General features: G+C 40.5%; 1 protein-coding gene across 4 annotated transcripts in view; it reads right to left on the bottom strand.

The window, feature by feature from the left end:
• Window positions 1–21,615, bottom strand: part of COL14A1 (collagen type XIV alpha 1 chain) — a 134,002-nt gene that overhangs the window by 43,806 nt on the left and 68,581 nt on the right. For all 4 annotated transcript variants that reach the window (XM_075214011.1, XM_075214008.1, XM_075214012.1 and 1 more), the window contains exons 20-29: window positions 20,529–20,658; window positions 19,137–19,259; window positions 14,526–14,675; window positions 12,828–12,944; window positions 9,104–9,250; window positions 8,503–8,577; window positions 7,479–7,618; window positions 6,440–6,563; window positions 3,627–3,770; window positions 31–195 (exon numbers count right to left, since the gene is read on the bottom strand). In XM_075214011.1, coding sequence (XP_075070112.1) covers window positions 31–195; window positions 3,627–3,770; window positions 6,440–6,563; window positions 7,479–7,618; window positions 8,503–8,577; window positions 9,104–9,250; window positions 12,828–12,944; window positions 14,526–14,675; window positions 19,137–19,259; window positions 20,529–20,658 — 1,315 coding nt within the window. The remainder of the gene's footprint in view (window positions 1–30; window positions 196–3,626; window positions 3,771–6,439; window positions 6,564–7,478; window positions 7,619–8,502; window positions 8,578–9,103; window positions 9,251–12,827; window positions 12,945–14,525; window positions 14,676–19,136; window positions 19,260–20,528; window positions 20,659–21,615) is intronic.

The following is a 21,615-nucleotide window of genomic DNA, read 5'->3' as shown; positions in this document are numbered from 1 at the left end:
TAAAAACACAAGTCAGAAATGGGCACATACTGGCTGTTGCCGTCTCGCAAACAAAAGTAATCAGTTCATCTTCTATTTTCTTGAAAGCATCAAAGTCGTCGACAAAGAAGACGTGTCTGTTGCTGGGCTTGCTGCCAATGTTAACTAACTCTCCATAGTCAGCATCCGCCACCCCAATAGCAAAAATGCTGACGCCTGGGAGGAAGAGAGGACACACATGTTTAGTAAGTCAACTTTAGAATGTTCGAAACATTACAGGTTACAGCCAACTGGATACATGGTATCGCTCAGACGCCTCTTCTGTTTGTGAAAGGTGGGGCAGGGATGGGAAGAAGGGGACTGTTTATTATAGAATCTTGACTTTAAAAATAAAATTCACTGGAGACGTCACAGCGTGGATATTAGGAAAATGAAAGTTAAGAACAATCGTTGCATTTTCCGTGAGAAAGCGACAGACACATTGTAAATGGTCAGAGAGATCAGAGGAGTAAGACCATGGGGTATATTTTACAAAAACTGCGGGTTTGAAAAAGTGGAGATGTTGCCTATAGCAACCAATTAGATTCTAGTTATCATTTATTTAGTACATTCTACAAAATGACAACATCTCCACTTTTTCAAACCTGAGGTTTAGTAAATATACCCCCCAGGGGGTAAATGTATCAAGTTCCGCTGTCTGCAAGTCACCATAAATCGGTGACTTTGCAGGGGAAAGCTAAAGCTGCGATGACTTGTAAAGGCACTTGCCTTTAAATTTCTCTTTCAAAGTCGCCGATTTCCGTCAACTTGCAGAAATCGGAACTTGATACATTTACCCCAGGAGTATATTGAACTACAACTGAGTGTGTTTAGTGTGCAATAATCATCATACAGACTTACTAAAGAGGTGTTTTGGGTTAAACAAATCATTATCACATCACAGACTGTCTGGCTGCTTCAGATTCACAAATGTTATTGTTCCCACAAGAGCAGCTTCACAAAATGTTTTCACAGCTCATACCGAGCTTCTATTTTTACTACTAAACAGTTTCAGACCTGACTTGAAGAGGACTGCGGGACGATCAATCTTAATCTGCCAGTACTGCCTGTTTTTTTTTTCAATCTCTTTACGTTCAGAAAATGCAAAATAAGCCCGTCAGGGGGTCAAAATAACTTCAGCTAATAAAAAAGCTATTAATAAGAGCCGTAGGACCAGACTATTTCATTAAGATTATTCACGTTAAATCGTATCCTAAGCTCTTACAACCTAATTCCTCTATAAAAAAGAATATACAGTGGGAATTAGTAAATATTAACTTATAGTGGAGCTGGGACATTGCCTAAGGCGTAGATTCTAGACACAATCTCAGCTTCAGTCTTCAAGAGTTGAATTTAGGAGGTTAAAAATCTGTTTATTGGGTGGATAAGAGCTGCAGTACCACTTTGTCAGGCCGACCGCGACTGATTGGCAGATCACTCATGGCATACTGGGACATGCCGACATGACTGTACCCTTCCCTAATGGATAAGTTCCCATGTGCGCTGTTACTTATGGTTCTTATCGTTCTTTAACCTTGCCTGAATCCTGATCTTGCATTTTATCTACCTGCCCTGATTGTGACATCAGATATGGGCTATACCTGTTTCGGTACGGATTCGGCTTAATGCTTTGACCTTGACCTCGGCTTTGGATATGGATTTGGTGCGACGTCTTCCTGACTGTTGCGGTAACTAATCTGACACTAATCTTGCCTTTGGTGTTTCTGAACTTAGATAATTTGTATCTCCGTGGTTTCCATGTTCTGGTACCCTGAAAGAAGGGGGCTGCATAGGTATATATATACACATAGGTGTATATCTACAGGAAATGGACCCAGATGTCACACACTTCACACCACAAGGTGCAGAAACTCTAGGTGGCTGTCTATAGAAGGACTGCTGCTTACTTTGATTTATATATGCTTACAATTTCTACACAGCTCTCTACACAGACAACAACTTGGCCCATTTAATTGGAGAGATATCTATCATCACTGGGTCCAGGTTAATTCAGGATAAGAGTCAATTCTAAGCTCAGGAGCAGACAAACATCACCCAGATGGAGTGGATCAGGTTGTCATCCATGAATTGTGCACCCACAATTTCCAGCCAAGCTGAAACTTTATATTTGGTGTCTGAGACACAAGGAGATAAAGTGACTTCTCCCAAGTCTCAAGTTACTGACACTGAGATTCATATCGGGGGTCTTTAGCAACTTTCTTAATGAGGTGCAGTCAGCCAGATTAACCGCTGACCTTCTCCCTCTCCCAACTGATCCTGTGAACTATTAATATAGAGATACAGGAGAAAGAAAACATTAATGCATTTCTATGTGAAAGGAAACAGTGGAATTCCCCACATTCTAATCCTGTGTTTGCCCCGGGTATGGATATTAATGTTCTAGTGCTGTGGTAGAAACACTAACTAGGGTTCTGCTAGGTCACAGGTAGGAACTCATCTCTGCAAAATACCCTCTTCAATACTTGAACTTCAGCCAGTACTTTGTGGGAGAATAATTGCAGGAATGTATTCTCACTTAGCCGTGTACTTCATGTTTTTAGGGATCTGGTTTCCCGTAAAATAAACGTCTAATCTTGGTGTGTGGCTGTATACGTAATTGATTACATAGAGCAGGGATGGATAGCGGAGGGGGGGGGGATATTCACAGCAGGTGAAGGTAGAATCCTATCTGTCTATTACTGGTGACACGTTAAAATATCACAGCTGATATCGACCAATATCAAATGGACTCATGATAATCCGTCCATAATAGATCTAATATTGGACATATAGGTCTACTGCAGAGACAGGACCCATTGATGCAAGAAATGATCAGGCTGTTCGGAATCCCAATATTGCCAGTTATGTATGTAGCCAACCTGGATCCTGTCGCTGGGCCCTTTAGCCCTTGTGTGGCCCTTGTATAATAATCTACTTATATCCTTCTGATACTCCCCTGAATGTCCTACTAAGGGGTAATAATCCTCATTGTGAATGTGATGTGAAGTTAGGACAGATGAACGGAGACAGTCACAAACCTTTATGTCTGCTATGCATTATTTTAATTAATTCTATTAAAGTATCGGTCAGCTTCCCCTAAGATAAGATCCCTATTGTTTTATTTTTAGGAATGTTGATTGTCATATCTATGTGTGAATAAAAAGGCAGCAGCTCTCCTTAGCACACAGCTCTTTGGGGTATATTTACTAAACTGCGGGTTTGAAAAAGTGGAGATGTTACCTATAGCAACCAATCAGATTCTAGCTGTCAATTTGTAGAATGTACTAAATAAATGATAACTAGAATCTGATTGGTTGCTATAGGCAACATCTCCACTTTTTCAAACCCGCAGTTTAGTAAATATACCCCTTTGTCTTTTCCATTAGTTTATCTCTAAAACATGCCCCCTCCAAGAGACGGATAGAGGGGAGGGGTGAAGTTGATATTAAAATGAGACTGGCAAAATCTGCTGCAAACTAGTCAACAAGTAAATTAATGCATTATATAAATCACTAAAATAATATTGACAAAATATAATAATCATTAAGTAAAGCTGTTGGCTGAAACCTTTTAAATCCTAAATATAATCTCTTAATTAAATATCTTACCTTCCAATTGCATCACACTAGCGACCTTGACGGCTTCGTCTTGAGAACGCCCGTCGGTAATCACCACCAAGACCCTTGGGACGCCCTTCCTCATACCCGATTCCGTGATGAACAAGTCCTCTTTAACATGCTTAAGTGCCCGGCCTTTTACATACGGGAGGAGAAAATGGTGCAATTAGAATTTTTAGGACATCTTTTACATTTCATTTGTTTATACCCCACCCCTTCCAAAAAATATTTGATAGAGTCAACATATTTCAAACTGAATGTTGTATTTTCAGATGTACAAAGGAACAGAAACCTTCAGATATCAACATTTATTGATATATCTATTTATTATAGGGAGAAAAGCACTAGGGGCCTGATTCATTAAGGCCTGATACATGAATAAACAGACAGTATTTAACTTATGTGCAAAACAGAATACTAATTTGCACCCCTTGCATTGTAACATGGTTTTGTCCAGGAGACTGAAATAAGAAGTTTCTCAAGTTAAGATCCTTAATGAATCAGGCCCTAGATTCTGTTTTTTACCAGGGTTAGGGGTTATCTCTCTATTTGCAACGCCCCCCCCCCCCCCCCCTCTCCCCATTGTTCCTCATGCAAAGCCTATTTACTATGGACAACGATAATGCATAAATGCTTTATTATTTAAATGAAGCACTTTTCCCCTTTTTTTAAAGTATTTTTTTTATTTCTATGGTTTGCCAACTTCATTTTTCCCCCCATTTTTTTAGGCGAATCTGGAACTGAATGACCAAGTTCAGGCTTCCCACAAGACGGCTCACGCATGCACAGAGGGTCCTAACAGCGGCTAGACTCTTACCGCTCCCAGCCAGTGTTGCCGGGAGCTGAGCATCGCTTAGCTGCTCTAGGTGATCTTTTATTGTTAAATTGGGTGATAGAAGATTTTCTGTTCCCACATTAAGCAGTGATAGAAAGTCTCACATACCGCCCAGTATTGATAAATAGACCCCTTAGTATTTGCATTGCATTATAATTATTGAAGCTTCCTTTTTAGCAGTATTTTCATGTGATCGGTAAAACCCACTAAAATAATGGAGTCAATGCTTGAAGGGCTGGGTATTCAGAGCCTGACGTGTGTCAATACTGGGCCAGAATGGTCATCTACAGACAGACTGTTTCACCCTTTTGGGGCATCATTGATGCACAGAGGTTTAAAGGGCTTACGCTGATATCATGACCTCCTTTACCTTCTTACCCTTAATTAACTATAACCTTAAATAACCACACGAGACCTGAGTGTGGCAAATTTAAATGATTTATTTAAATAGGGTTGTGGAGAATAGAGCAGTCAGACCGACGTCTGCCAGGCAACACAAAAATGTCCCAGCATTAACCATTGGACCTCATCAACTGGGAGACAACTAATCAAACCCCTGGGTGCAAGTGGGGGACAACCAATCACACCCCGGGCGCACATATCTACCTTAGCGGGACACCGCGTCCCGGTTTTACAGAACCTGCTCATCCTCTGGGCTAGACGGAAAAGCAACCACAGGACAACCCACAATGGTGGTACCTGTACCGAGACTATAGCCGATTCACTCGAAGAGAGGCAGGTTCATTGTGCCCAATACCATAATGTGCGCCCAAACCACTTGCAGTTGACTGTACTGCGGTTTCCGGGCCACTCTCCATCCAGGATCACAAACAGCCTTGTCAGCCGCCAATAACTGAGCATCACCCTGATCAGCATCCATTCGTTTCCTCATACTACCAACAACCAGGGAGGGTGGGTAGGCAACGTCCAGAAATGCAGAGACTGATTAACTCTCCGCCCATCCCACTTATAGCCTCTGTCTCCCCCTCTCCTATGACACCAGATGGGTGTACTCCCATAGTTAACTATTAAATTCCAAAGAATAAGATACAGCCACAGCTTTTAAATTGCCTTCGGTCTTATTCCAGTCCTCAGTTCTTATTCTGTGAAGAACTATAGAGAACTGTTATGTTATTAGTACTGTATATCATAGTTAGACATCAGATCATTCAGTTTCCATTAAGTTTCCTTCTTAGATACCACCATGCATAGGAGTCAGCTATTTGGGTGCTTGATCACCCCTAAAAAATTTTGTTGTTGTAGTCACTAATATTTTCTTTGCATGCCATTTTCCAGTCAAATGGGGTTATCCAGAGCAGCCCTAACATCGAGGAAAATATTTCCCCAATGGGGGGGTTCTCCGTGCAGCTGTTTTCCCCAAGACCCCTCTGTTTCTTTTACAGCTTTGGCCAAAACCAAAGGTGGGGTGAAAGGTTGTGAGAGGGAGGACCAATCACTAGCCGCTATTGGTGGCATTCGATTTGTCCACCAGCTCACGCACACCCCCTCCACTTATTTAAAGATGGTGAGCTTTATCGACAGAGTAAATACTATATATCTAAGCAATACGTGATATATAATTATATACAGAACCAGCATATTTTTCAGGGTGATAGTGTAGTTTTAAAATAAGCAGACATGCTGTATAAAAATCCAGAGCATTTCCTCCCGCCAGGATTACCCTTATAAATTATATGCTTGGCTCTCAGTTGCAGTTGATTAGTTTGAATAAACAGCTCAACAATTGCTGAAATAAAAGACACCAAATGCTACGTTACAAAATAAGACAACATCAGTACAACGTCAGCCAAAATATTCTGCGCTGAGTGTTTGGAAGGAAAATGAACAGGGCTCTCTTTTATTTGGTGCCAAGTTTCATTACACTGACCCAACCATATTTCCTTATCTTGGGTGAACATGCCAGAAAAAAAATCAGATAGGAAACGGTGCCGGTAACATAGTATCTTACCTGTTTTGGTGTTCCCTCCTTTGTAACCTATTTTCTGTATTGCCGCCAACAGCGACGGCTTGCTTTTATAGGAGTTTAACTTAAATTCCGTTCTTGCATCATCACTAAATTGAGCAATTCCAACCTAAAAAGGAAAATATGTTGTTTAGAAATTGCTTTTCATTTAATGTAAATGTTTATAGCCGATGGAAGAAGCAACCTGTAGATTTCCATCTGTTGCGGAGTCTAGAAGGCATGCTGGGAAATGTTTGGGACCAAGGGGCTGGTTGGCAAGTTTTAGCCCAGGGGTAGGGGGAGACTCGGTTCAAAATAGGAACATTTTAAAGGCAAAAAATGCAGGTAGCCCAGTGACCCAGCCCAAGATAGCTCACTATGGGACCTGCCCGGGGGAACGATTCCCCCTTGCCTCCCCCAGCCCAGCCAGCTCCTGGACCAAGGTTACCCAACCCTGCACTATAGCATGTTTACGTTGTGTCTTAGGACTTGTTCACGTCTATCCACTTTTCATGCTTTTTTATGAGTTAATAAATGCATTTAAAACAGGGCTAACAAAATATAATAACATTACAGTTAAAACAGGAATATATTTATGCATGAAAGGTACACCAAAAGAGAAAGTCCAGCTATAGTATTGGTCAGAGCATCCTGTGTTGTAATTTATAATGAACACTTACAGTGGAGTCAGACATCTTGTCGGCTCCGCCCATATTCCTGGGAGCACCTTAAGCCTGAATTATGTCACTAATTCCTAGTGAATTGACCCTAGCCGAGCGCCACTCTCCCAGATTGAAGAGAGCAGAGGATGCTGCCCCTACCACCTTCCTGATAAGGTTAGAAGCAGCAGGGGTGGGGGCTCCAATTACAAGCGAGGAGGGAGATCACCTAGGGTGCTCCCAGAACGTGCGCCAACTCTGCTCCTGGTGCTGTAACATCAGTGCGTCAATTGCACCTCTATATTTTTCCCATTCTAAGCTGCCACCATCATTGTTGAGCTACCTAGACTAGCCATAAGGATGCATTGTAATACAAGTGATCTTACCTGTGTGCCGTCAGGACCGATCTCATCCAGGGCTCCTGCAGTGCTGAACAGAAAACTGATGACCTTGTGAAAGTTGTCATCCCCGATACTCCAGGATCCGTCCACAAGGAACACAAGGTCGGCCTTGGCTGCTTTGCACACTAAAGTAGTGAAAATATTCATAATCTCAATTATTTTTCATCGCTAGCAAATAACGTGAAGGTTCTGACTTAAATTTCAACATCTGCAACCATCCGATATATACTCCTTCTACATAAAGTGACGAGAGATAATTGGTGGAGATAGTGTAAGCAAGTATAGGTATCTAGAAGAAACAGCTTCCAATCAGTTAATGCAACAGCTCCCTGTCTGAGACGACTGCAACAAACATCTGATGGCTGCAGCCAGTGTGCATTGTACTTTAATTTCTTCCTTGAATGACTACTTGGCATGATCATTTACATTTTTGCTATCTGAAGCATTGATATCATCATCCTGTCCTTGCTGTCTAACAACAACAGCTTGGTAAAAACAGAAAGGGTGATGGAGTACTTACAACACCCCTTCCCGTGGCAAACAAACCATGCCAAAGAGTACAATCACTGCCTACTACTGATTTGGGAACTCTAGGTCATGTCTCTGTATCTAAACTCATGATTCCGTAACTCAAGAGACTGCAGGCTTGTGAGTACGACCTTACAAGCTTTAGGCTTCTGTGCACTATCCTTCCTTTTTTTCCCTCCTTCCAGTGATGCAAGATAGTGAAGCTCCTCCCCATGTTGTGTCAGCTTTCATCAAAGGAATGAGACAGCTGGTCCTGGCACCAAACTCGGTGCATCAACCAACATGTAAAACTCTTTCCTTTGCTTAAATATTATCTTAAATAAAGTCTAGGTTGCATTCACAGATAATAGTAAATAAATACAGATCTTTATTTTCAGAAATGTAAAAAAACATATATAGACCCATAAATAAGTACCGTAAAATAAAGTTACATATATTTTATAGATTGGCAACAATGTGTGCTCATGGTGCTAAGTGTTACCTTCTCTAGCCACTGGAATCGTTGGAGGTGGAGCTGTGGCCGGTGGACGGGTTGGTGCCGCCGTTGGAACCGGCACTGTGGGAAAAAAGACCATGACGAAATTCATTAAACTTATCGAGCCAATTTAATGTATTGGTATTAACGGCTCCAACTCTACAACACGATGAATAATGAAGATAATTTTTCAGAGGTGTAATAAGGGGGGGGGCAGTAATTTGGAGTGGGGGGCACAATGTGACATTGGAACGGGGTCCGTGTCTTGTGGCAGACAATGGGGCTGGCTGTGTGTTTGAACAGTGAAGATGTAATTCTCAGTATCTATCTTTTCTTCTATATGTATGGATAATTGCACGGTGTCAACCCTGCAGAACATTGTATCATAGCTGCAATAGCCTTGGGTGACATAGCATAAAAGAGGGTTTGGCATGGTGAAGGGGGGTGAGGTGATGAAAAGGGGGTGAAGCATGAATATTTTGCAAACGGGGTGTTTGATTACAAAACTAAGCCCCCAGGCCAACTCTTATATAAGGATAATATAATGTATGACTACAACGTGTCATGGCACACTACAAAATTCTTGTTACACGCTACATCTACATACATGTTGCCTCCACAATGCTCACGCCAGGTCCTTCAGCCTCTTGAAGTTGGGCGTAGACCGTGATCCTATATCTAGAATTGGGCAGGAGCTCGTAGAAACAGTGGCGAGACGTTCCCGCAGAGAGCACATCTTCTTGTGTGGAACCATCTGCAACGATACAGCAAATTGTGCAAATTAGACGTTACATGCGCTCATTATAAGAGCTTCAAATGTCTTCTCTATCCGCTGGCATAACAATGTTTAAATCGCTCTGTCTGCACTAAAATAGAGTAGAGGTCACCATTAGCGGAACATGTAAGTAGACGGTAATGGACGTTCTTTCCCAAAGTACACGTTTGTCCCAACGTTTTGTACGGTAACAATGTCACATGAAGAAAAAAAACTATTCTTTATATTTAAAGATTTTTAAGAAAATGAGTACCCAATCCAAACAGCTACTAAAGATGGCTAAGTACTTTTATTTAAATAAAGAAAATATTTAAAAAATTGGATTGCCCTTAGCTCTTTTTTAACTACCAATCCACAATTTCCTTTTGTTCATGGCCAATGTTATATAACTTAAAGGCCATCGATGTTCTCCTTGCTCCGATGGGCAGCAGCATCTTGTCCCTGATAATACGTTTGAAAACAGTCCACATTAGGAGTGAGAAGCATCCCCCAATGTCTGTCTTCATCTGGCGAAGTTCTCCTAGCTCCCGCTAACTCAGGCTTTTACCACACAAGCAGCTTGTTGTCCATCAACCACCAGCTGCAAGCAGGAGTGAGGAGCGCACGGCTTCACTGCTAACAGATATTCGGGAACCTGCTGGATCAGGTGTGATGCTGATTAATAATATTCTAGATTCAATTTGCAAAATCCCACTTCAAAATTGAATATGAAGCCACCAAAAATTAAAGAGAATATCAAACATTCAAATCGCTTTGTTGTCTAGTTTTGATTCCAAGTTATTGTAGTACAGACAGTCTCAAATATTCCCTTCTGGGACTTTGACAGAACACATCATATTAAAACCAGATTAAAAGGAAATTTGCTTTGGATCCAGCCAGCGCAGCTCAGATTGATTACATAACATTCCTGAGATAACAATTACATATTGATTTTTATTCAACGTTTGACAATGCTCTTAAATATTCTGAATTGGCTGCAGCTAACGATTGGCCCTCAGTTCCAAAATCAGACCATTCTTTGTACTCCTAATTATACCATATGGGAAGAACAGTGGCTCAGTGGTTAGCACTTCTGCCCCACAGCACTGAGGTCATGAGATCGATTCCTGACCATGGCCTTATCTGTGTGGAGTTTGTATGTTCTTCCTGTGTTTGCGTGGGTGTCCTCCGGGTGCTCCGGTTTCCTCCCACACTCTAAAAACATACTGGTAGGTTAATTGGCTGTTGCCAAAAATTAACACTAGTCTGTGTGTGTGTGTGTGTGTATGTTACTGAATTTAAACTGTAAGCTCCACTGATGTAAATGACACATATTCTCTATACAACACTGCAGAATTGGTGGCGCTATAAATAAATAGTGATGATAATAACATACCTCCCAACAGTCCCAATTTAGGTGGGACAGTCCTGAGTCCAGATCTAAAGAGCTGCTATTACCACACGCAGTGAATGCAGCCACCTTAGGAGGTATGAGTAATATTCATGAGGTACTGGTTCCCTGTGGACAGATAGCTGGGTCTCCAGAAACCCCTCCCCTCCACTAAAAAAGTGCCCTACATAGCGGCACTGTACTATACAGCAGCCGCGGCGCTGTCAAAGAAGCGTCAGTACAGTGCTGCCGAAACGGAGCTGCTGCTCTCTCGCTTTTTTTTGGGGTGGAGGGGAAACCCCCCCTTAAAAAATCCTCCGTGCGCCCCTCAGGGGGGCACCCTCACATCACAGAGAATTGAATCGGCCCCATAAAGTGCAAAGTTGAACGCTCATAATGTCATTTAATTTGAAATCTGAAATAAACATGAAAAATGTAGTGTGATATATTTGTATTTATTTCTGTGTATTTATATATAAAACAATTTGACTGCAAAAAAAGTGCCTGTTACAAGCTTATTGCAGCAAATCTTGTTTTGCTTCGCTCTTAGATTGTGCATTTGGAAACCCCCCCCCCCATAGAGATCCTTTGCCCCCGGCACGTTGTCTGTTTTTGAAAAGTAGCCTGAAATTGTTGGCTCAGTTCCCTTGCAGGGAACATATGGAATTTCTCAACACCCGCCAGTAGCGTCTTATAATGGAGGCCCAGGTTATAATGGCATTCTTATTGTATTAATGAACATATGCTTAGTGCTATAAGTTTAAAGTTTGAAACAGTCTCAGACGACCGTCCTTATTCAGCCACTAAACAGTTATATAAAACTGTTAAACTGCGCAGACAGATTTAGAGTTTCGAGGGGGCGTGTCCTAGCTGAACTCTAAATTGCAGTGTAAAATAAACCTGTCCTGTATTTCTGTACTACATGCAAAAACAGACAGTGTGTTCCCTGCATACAACAAATCAATGTATTTGTATCACAATATGGTTCGTCCAGGTGCATTTCGTCCCCTCTAGCTGGATTTGAACCTAATTCTAAATGAGGACCATAACGTTTTAATACAAAAGTACTGCTCTTGCGTTAAATGGAAGCACCAGTCTCTTGGCACATTAAACACAGTCTGCATTGTAATATTATACAATATACAACCTTCGCTTTAGGACTTGTGTGGCAGAAGCAGGAATTTAATATAATATTTCACATCTTGCGGAACAGGAGCCAAAGCTGGTGGGATATTGAAAAACTATCACGAAAATCAGAGAACATTTTCACAGCTTGGAAAGATTTGCCTATTAAATCTCCAAAAATATATTATTTTGTCTTCAGTGGAAAAATACCATTTTTCAGCTCTACAATTTAAATAATCTTATATCGAAACTTATACTCGTATTGACGTGTCACATTATTTAAGGTAGAAAATTCTAACCTGTTAAAACTTATTTAATAACATTTTTTTTTTTTACAAACAGTCCAAAGGAATGAAAGATGGGTTTCAGTAGAGTGATGGAAAAGGGGGTAAGAATTAAAACCGTGAAACTTGCAGAATGTGATTTATAGAGGCAGTTTTCAGATGCAACAGCTGCTACTGTATGAGACTATGGGGTAAATGTATCAAGCTGAGAGTTTCCAGCGGGATTAAAAATAGGAGATGTTGCCTATAGCAACCAATCAGATTCTGGCTATCACTGTTTAGAATATACTAAATAAATGATAAATAGAATCTGATTGGTTGCTATAGGCAACATCTACTATTTTTAATCCCGCTGGAAACTCTCTGCTTGATACATTTACCGCTATATGTGTAGTCTTTATGTATAGACAGGTCTCACTGGAACGAATATGGTCCCCTTGTCCTTCATTCATCCATTCCCAGTCTTTCTACCAGACAAGACTTGATTATTCCCCATATGGTAGAATCTTGACACTTGTGTCTGTCTTACTACAATTAGATAGAGATATATAGATTATAGACAGAAGGATCCTATAGACCCATCTAGTCTATGCCATTTCTAGGCCTGATTTTCTTGCTTTGTTTTGGACTGATTTGGGAAGAGGGCAGCATCACATTCTCTAATCCTCAGCGATAACTATACGTTTATCTCATTCCATTCTTGAATTATTTTCGTGCTGGGTTCCATGGATCCGTCACCCCTTCTGTACATAAGGAGAGCAGCAATGGGCATTCCTACCTTGCAATGACTCAATGGTGATCCTATAGGACGTGGCGTGTCTCTGGGGCTGCCATTGAGAACAAATACTCGTCATCTTAGTCTGATAAGCCTTCAAACTTGTCACTCCAAGATACACTGCAAGTAAATATACACATAGAAGCAGTGAGTGTAGTATTAGTACAGTGTTACAAAAACAACAGCAAAAGTAAGATAAGTACATCTAACTATCTAATATCTATCTATGTAATATATATCTATCTATCTATCACATATCTATCTAAGTATCTATCTATCTTTCACATATCTATCTAACTCATATCTATCTATCTATCTATCTCATATCTATCTATCTATCTATCTATCTATCTCATATCTATCTATCTAATATCTATCTATCTCATATCTATCTATCTATCTATCTATCTCATATATATCTATTTATCTATCTATCTCATATCTATCTATCTGTCTATCTATCTCATATCTATCTAACTCATATCTATCTAACTCATATCTATCTATCTATCTATCTATCTCATATCTATCTATCTATCTATCTATCTATCTATCTCATATCTATCTATCTGTCTATCTATCTCATATCTATCTAACTCATATCTATCTAACTCATATCTATCTATCTATCTATCTATCTCATATCTATCTATCTATCTATCTATCTCATATCTATCTATCTATCTATCTATCTATCTCATATCTATCTATCTGTCTGTCTATCTATCTATCTATCTATCTCATATCAATCTATCTCATATCTATCTAACTCATATTTATCTATCTATCTATCTCATATCTATCTAACTCATATCTATCTATCTACAGTACATATACTCAAATTGAATGACATTCAATACACTTCCTAAAGACAGATTCAACGTTTTAATACAAGTAGAACACCATACTGTTGCATAAGTAAATATTTAAAAGGAAACGTCATTTTATTTTTATTTCCTATATCTGAATGACTTGTTATGTTCCTTACTGTGTCAAAAAGCGATTTATCAACTTCTGTATGTCGGATTTCATCTGATATATCGTGTATCAAGTGAACTTAAACTTATTCTAGTGTAATTACTGACATCTGCTAATATAACATGTAACTACTCTTATTTTGTTGTATTTTGTTAAAACAATGTTTCTGCTCTCAGCTAAACACTTCTCCTAGGTGATGCCCATAATCTGATCAATAAAATTGTTGTTATTCAACCAATAGGCGACAAATCATCTTATATATTGGGGGGATATGAATTTTTTTAAAAAAATAAGTGAACCCTCCATTAAAAAATGAAGGATATATAAGGACAGCGTGATATATTTCTATACTCTGTTCTGTGCTATTAGAACAGTAATACCATACAGACACACACTGCCCGCATGATCTCCTGGCTCCATACCGGAATACATATGTGTTCATTCAATTTATTATGATTTATGACTGGTGTAAAGAAAGCAAGATAGCCGATTAATTTTACAAGTTTCCAATTAACAGTAAAGCAGCCGTGTCAATATGACACTCTTCATTTAAATGATGCCAATATTGCTGCATGCAATATTGTGATAGAATCATTAGTAAAATAAAAATAACATATAGAGTAGGCACAGATTGGTACAAAGCCTTGGCCACAGGGGTGCGAGAGGCTCCATGTCTACACTGATAGTTGGTTTCTAACCCTACAATGTTGGCGTCTCTCTTACATGTTTTGCCGACACCGGTTAAGGCTTCGCTGAATCCTGTGGAGTAAGACGCCAGAACCTTTAGGTTATATTCGGTTCCGCTGAGAAGGTTCAGAATCAGTATGGTGTTCACATCATCTCCCACAAAGGTCTCCAACGCTGCTCCTACTCCTGAAAGAAAGCCCAAAGTAAACACAAAGGCACGCCAACCTATATACTACTCTTGGACAACTCATACCAGACTCCTACTTTTAGAAATAGTCCACATCCGTGCCCTTTATATCCCAAGCACAATACATACTATTCATACGTGCCACGCACTCCCCGGACACTTAGGTGTAATTCTTGGAAATTCCTCATTTACTATTATTTTTATAAAAACTAGAGACATATATTTTACTATAATAAAACTTCCTTAAACCGATCTCTTCCAAAGCACACACGCACACCTAATTAAGCCTTGTGGAATGGATCTAAGAAAGATAAAGTAACTTTAGGAAATAAACATAGGAGTGTTATGGTCTACAACGTTTTAAAGGTTTCAACCGTTTTTTTTATTTTATGAAATTCTACAATCCCTTGAGCCACTTAAAAGGGTAAAAGAAACACAGTTAAAAAGACTACTTGAAACCGCACTTTTAGCAATACCAGAGCCACAGGATACAAACTCGTGTGGGGTCATCCGTCCCATGTCTGCACTTGTATTTCAGCTGAGTAAATAGACAAATGCGGGGCAGGAGGTGTTGGAGAGAAGACGGTGGGTAGGTGAGCTTATCTAGTCAGTGCCTGATGAAACTGACACCTGGTGGCATTGTACTGATGAGATTATATACCAGGCTTGGCTAACCTGTGACACTCCAGGTGTTGTGAAACTACAAGCTCCAGCATGCTTTGCCAATATATAGCAGCTTATTGCTGGAAGGGTATGCTGGGACTTGTAGTTTCACAACACCTGGAGTGCCACAGGTTAGCCAAGCCTGGAATATACCAATCATAACTAGGTATTCAGGTAAATATAATGGATTTTCTGGGGGAATCTCTGAGAGTAATTGAGAATTAATTTATTAAGTAGTCACACCGCACCAAGTGAATCATTAACCCCTTTTTATATAGTTACAGTTCGTATGGGATGTGTACCAACTATGAAATATATTCAGTTCAGAGGGGGGGCATCCACATATTATATCGCAGTACATTGCACAAAGAAAGAGAAGGATAAATGTGTTTCATTGGGGCACTTAATGATTGTTCATTTTGATAAGATATTTATACAGTCTTTATTGGTACACATTAAAAATATTTTTCACATTTTTTTTTATTTAAATCACCAGTTCACCATAATTAGCAAAATATTTAAAACCAATGAATGTGGATTGGACTGAATATTAATTAGATCTGTTAAAATAGCAGTTTAACACTGCTAACCATGCTGCTGCTTATTATAATATATGTATATATTCATAAGGGAATTGTCTTTCTTCCTTTTAATAGTTATCTCCTACCATCTTTCCACATCCATTGATGTCTCCAAATTAATTCAACTCCTATCACAACTATATTGAATAGATATTGCAAAAGCAATTAGTTTGCCTTACACAGACAAGTCAGATTGACTGCAGTTATTAATTTCTCATTTATAAGTAATAAGTAGCTTTATATAGTCATTCTCTTTATCCTGTATTTACTTTAATCCCTGCCATCATCTCGGAAATTGTTTACAAAAATCGCACATTATTTCATTTAGGATGGGGGCTTCTACTTATTCCCTTCCAACACTTTCTTAGTTGTTTTGAAAGTGACAATTCCTCAGCATGATAGTCAGCTATGGACAGAACAAATGTTAAAGATCTATATATTCAAAACATATAGACATGCAGGATTTTTAGGAATTAGCCAGTACTGAAGGTGAGTGAGACAAGGCCGTGTTTTGTACAGGAAGTCATACTGTAAGTTGATTGAAGAACAATCTAAAGGACCATTGTAAAGCATCTTATTGAGGATTATTGGAAATGATACATTCAATCAGGGGAGTGTTCACAGTCACTATACTTGCACATAGATACATAGTCCAATCATCATGTAGTTACTTTTGCAGTCAGTGACTGTGTGAGGACCACAGTGACCAGGAGTATTGGGGAAGTGTCAGAATCACTAGGTGGAGTTGGTGATACCTGCCAGCAGTTGGCGCTACTGAGTACTGAGGCGCGGAGTCTAACGCGCCCCTGGTTTTCACCAGGAACCCCCGCAAGGAGGTATGGACTTAGCTGCAAGGGATGTGCAGGTCGTGGCCCTCAGTATCAGTTAGCTGGCGAGGTAACAATTGAGGCAGCGGTGATGGCCCACCAGGATGCAGGATGGAAGAATGGTCAGCAAGCCGGGTCAGAACCAGAGAAACGGATACAGCCAAATCAGAAGCAGGAGAATGGTCAGGAAGCCGGGTAAATACCAAATAATCACTCTAAACCAGAATCAGGAACCAAAGGATGAGTCAGGAACAAGCCGGGGTCAGAATCCAATAAACAGTAACACAGGAACAAACGCTGGAGCAAGGCTGAAGACCAAATACTCTGGCAAGCAAATGGCCTCAGAGAGTTCCTTCAATAGAGCAGAGGGATCCCTGATAGGTGCATGAAATCGACAGGAAAACCACAACCAATCGCTGGCCAGTCGCAGGGTGACGAGCGTGGAATCCTGCACATGCGTACCGATGGCAAATGCAAACAGCGTCATGTTGCTAAGTAACGGTTGCCAAGCTCGGCGTATGCATGCGAATAGAACGGCAAGCGTATCTAAGCAGCGGGACGCCGATTCAACAAGGAGACAGGCGTCCGTCTAGAGGCAGACACAGGACGGCGCCTGATAGGAAGTAGACTGATGGTCAGGAGACAAAGTCACCTTATTTTTGGTACTTCTATTGTTCAGCCACCTGTGAAGAGATTCTTAGTTCAACTCATGTTTGAAACTATCATGGATACAACCTCAAATATCTTGACTTCAGTCATCAGCGGGGGGGGGAAGGGGAATTCAATTGCCTCTGAAACGGTTATAACAGCACTCCACTGCATTATAACCTTACAGATTTCTGCTTATACCGCATAGAGGTGTGCAGGAAAATCAACCTTGTTTTGGATACAGTAGTACCTGGAAGCGAGCGCAGGCGGACATCACCGTAATGTCCAGTGGGTCATCCTGGGGAATTAATTTGACCTCCGTGGAGTAGAAACTTTACATATGTACTTATTAAATATAAGGGGCCTGAGTCATTAAGGAGAGCAAAGCATAAAAAGAAGTAACTTTGCACCTGGGCAAAACCATGTTGCACTGGAGGGGGAGGTAAATTTAAAATGTGATGGCAGATTTATAGTTGGGGTAGGACATGTCCTAGATCAACTTTAAATTTCAGTGTAAAAATAAAGCTATCAAGTATTTGTGTGCTACATGAAAAAAACAGCCAGTATTTATCTTATGTGCAAAATAATAAACTAATTTTCACCCCTTGCATTGTAACATGGTTTGTTCAGGATCAAATTTACTTCTTTTTTTGCTTTGCTCTCCTTAATGACTCAAACCTAAGATGCCTTTTCATATGGGGTAACAAATCAGAACGTTGTTGATGAAAAAGAATCCACCCCTGGGAGTGTGTAGAAGCGAACTCAACTAATCGGGGGAACGGTCAGATCACTTAAATGCCGGACCCCAAGTAAGTAACCTTTTGTGTGTGGGTTTGTGGGTGGAATTTTATTTTAAATAATTAATAATAAATTAATATTAAGCTTTTCTAGTATGGCATCCATGAGAGTGTAGCGGAGGCAGCCATATTTAGAGGATTGATCAATAATATTTGAGGACACGGGGAGTTAAAGTGGTTTGTCACTAGTAGATAGCACAAGGTTCTGAGCCTGGATTCTTAGCCAGTCGTTCTCCGTCACTGTATTCCACCCTCGGTGCCTTTCTGCGTCTGGTGTTACACTCCACCACGTGAGCCAACTGGAAGAATTTAATATGCTTGCGGTGAGCCACATATTTGAAAGTGTCTTAGGAGAATTTGGCCTCATCATTAAGCTGTCCAAACATTTTCAATGTCGGCTTTTTCAAAAGCAAAGTGATTTTTTTTCCTTCCTTAAAGTAGCTTTCCTGGTAAAGTAGCTTGGAAATTAAACATAAACCTCGGCTATTTTGGCAGGTGGATAAAGTTACAGAAGTCCGGCAGAGCTTTATTATACATGATATTTCTCTATTCCCATTTGTTTTTTTACTTTCTATGAGTGCTAAATCCATTCCGAGAGCAATTTTTCACTTTCAGAAGATTATACTTTCCAGGGCATAAATTACTAGAAAAATGTTACTCTACTGTCCAGGAACACATCATAAAGAGATCATTGGCACAATTGCTGATACACTAATACACTATATTACTCTGTACTAAGCAGGGGCTAGCTGTCAAATTGAAGGGGGGGGGGCGGCTCAACATGGGACCAATATGGGACCAATCTGGGGGAAGATGCCCCCCAGCCCAGCCCCTCACACTAGGCAATACCAAGAGAAAAATGCAACATTCTACCTTGAAACTACTTTGTCTAGAACTTGGCTTGTGCACATTTCAAGCATTCTACAGACACGAAATCCTCTTACCACTTGTAGGCTTGTACACGATTCTGTATCCCATTGTAGGGGACGGAGGGGGGTCCCACGTAATCCTTAGCTTATTATACCATTCATCAGAAACACGCAAGTTCCTGGGAGCAGATAACGGAACTGTGGGGAAAAAATAGGCAGGAAAGGTACAAAAGTCAAAACCATGACGGCTGAAGCAACAGCTTGTGGTCCCAACACCATTTAAGTGTGCAGATTGTAACATTGTCATTGGAAATTCAATTATGAGTAAATTAAGAATCATTTATGAATTAAATAAATGCGACCAACTGCTGCCTATTTTTGCCTTTCACACCTAAGCACAAGTCTACTTTCCGGGTCTGAGAAATGCCTCTGAACAAACTTTTTGCTGGACATTTTAGGGGCCATGTAGATTTGGACACAATTTACACTTACAGTGTATATTATGTCCTGTACTTTAATTTGTATTTTAAGCCACACATATCCTAGAACAAATGTAACTTGGAATAGTACGCAGTTACTAACATCGTTAGTGCGGATCTGGCACCAGGGGCAAAGTCGCTGCCACAGACATAGCTCATTAATGTGTATCTGTGTCTACTCCCCCCTTAGTACAGCGAGCAAGGAGCGTTAATACGCCAGTACTGCGTTATGCCTACGCCTGCCCTCCCACTACCTCCAATGCTCTGATTCTCTAAGAGAGGGGCAAAGGGGAAATACGTCTCATACTAAAAGCAAACAGAGACACAAGTTTTGTATAAAACCCTTTTTGCATTTACTTACTTACGGCCCACTCCACATTTGTGCAATTTTTATCCATTTTAGCATTGAACGTGCCGACACAAGTAAAAATATGGGACCACCCCACTTAATTAAATTTCAGCTTTTTAATTTTTCTTCTCCAGAAATACAGCCCCCACTTTCAGCATCATAATCCCCAGTCCGCTGGTCATTGGCCGGAATGAACAGAAGGAGCAACATTTTGCTCCATGCAGCCGCTGGTACATTGTTACAGAAGTAAATAAAAATCAGTTTAAGAAAAAAGGTGAACGCACAATGATAGGCGCATGACTTATCGCAACACAAGACTGTATTTGTGCTGCACAGGTAGAAATAGACCGTTTGTGTTTTTGCACAGTATCAAAACTAGGATAAGAGCGTATAAATGTCTGATCCGTCATAGAAACCTATGAATGCATGCAAAGGATGGAAATAGACGCAATCAATATATATATATATATATATATATATATATATATATATATATATATATGTATCCATTATTAAACAGTCACACTTTAAATTATTCTGTATATATCTACGATGTGTCATTGTCCTTCTGCTGTGCACTAAAAGTGTAATTAAACCGGTGGCATGACACTTTGACGTGTGCACATAGAGTGTACATACGTGTTCTCCCAGAGGCAGACACAGCGTTTCCTTCCCCACTGAAATACACAGGTGTCAGGGTGACTTTGTACTCCGTGTCGGACAACAGAGACTGCAACACGATCTCACTGTCCCGGCCTGATACAACTTTCTGTGGACACAAGATGGAATAGAGCAGTGTGTTATGTTGTGTATGAGCAGTTATAACGTATCTGAGCTGAAGGAGACAAATTGTTTCCTATTTAATACCAACGTTTGGTGTCAGTGGAACGGCTGTAACGTCACACCTAGAAATATCACAATGTTCGAGATGTCAGCGTTACCCATACTTGCCCACTTTTCCTCGTTGGCTTCAGGGAGATCCCAGGGCAGATGGGCGTGCGGGGGCAGGGCCTGACAAAGCGCATAATTTTGGCCCCGCTCCCTAAACGATTGTCACAATTTTGGCCAATTACAGCAGGGGGTGGGGCTAAGATGACGCGATATTTGCGTCAATAAGTCCCACCCCTCACCACTTATCTATTGGGGGGGCGAGAACCGGGAGGTTGCCCTGCTCTCCAGGGAGAGTAGGCAATTATGCGTTAAAGAAAATCAGCTAAGGAATCTCTAGAGACTGAAGTGTCTTTTACATTTCTGTCTCCATTACTGAAGTCATGTTGTCTTACCTGTCAGTCTTTGATTAAATCTTGGTCTCCATGAAAATGGCCACCTCCATAGGCATCAATACATGGACATAGGACACAATTTCTGAACTGTGTCATCATGCCACAGATGGCGAAGCCAACCACGTCTTGTACTGGCTCAGCATCAAGGAGAATGCCAGACTCTACAGGGAGTGAGGGAGATCAACCCTATTTCAAGGAGTCTCCCTGACATTCAGGGAGAGTTGGCAAGTATGGTGTTACCTGCACTTACACAGCAAACAGGAAGGGACCATGTGGGACATTTGGGGGTATATTTACTAAACTGCGGGTTTGAAATCGTGACGATGTTGCCCAAAGCAACCAATCAGATTCTACCTATCATTTATTTAGTACATTCTACAGAATGACAGCTAGAATCTGATTGGTTGCTATAGGCAACATCTCCACTTTTTCAAACCCACAGT

Source organism: Mixophyes fleayi, chromosome 5, assembly GCF_038048845.1.
Source record: "Mixophyes fleayi isolate aMixFle1 chromosome 5, aMixFle1.hap1, whole genome shotgun sequence".
NCBI lineage: Eukaryota > Metazoa > Chordata > Amphibia > Anura > Limnodynastidae > Mixophyes > Mixophyes fleayi.
Note: the sequence above shows the minus strand (reverse complement) of the source record. Positions and strands in the feature narration are given on the sequence as shown.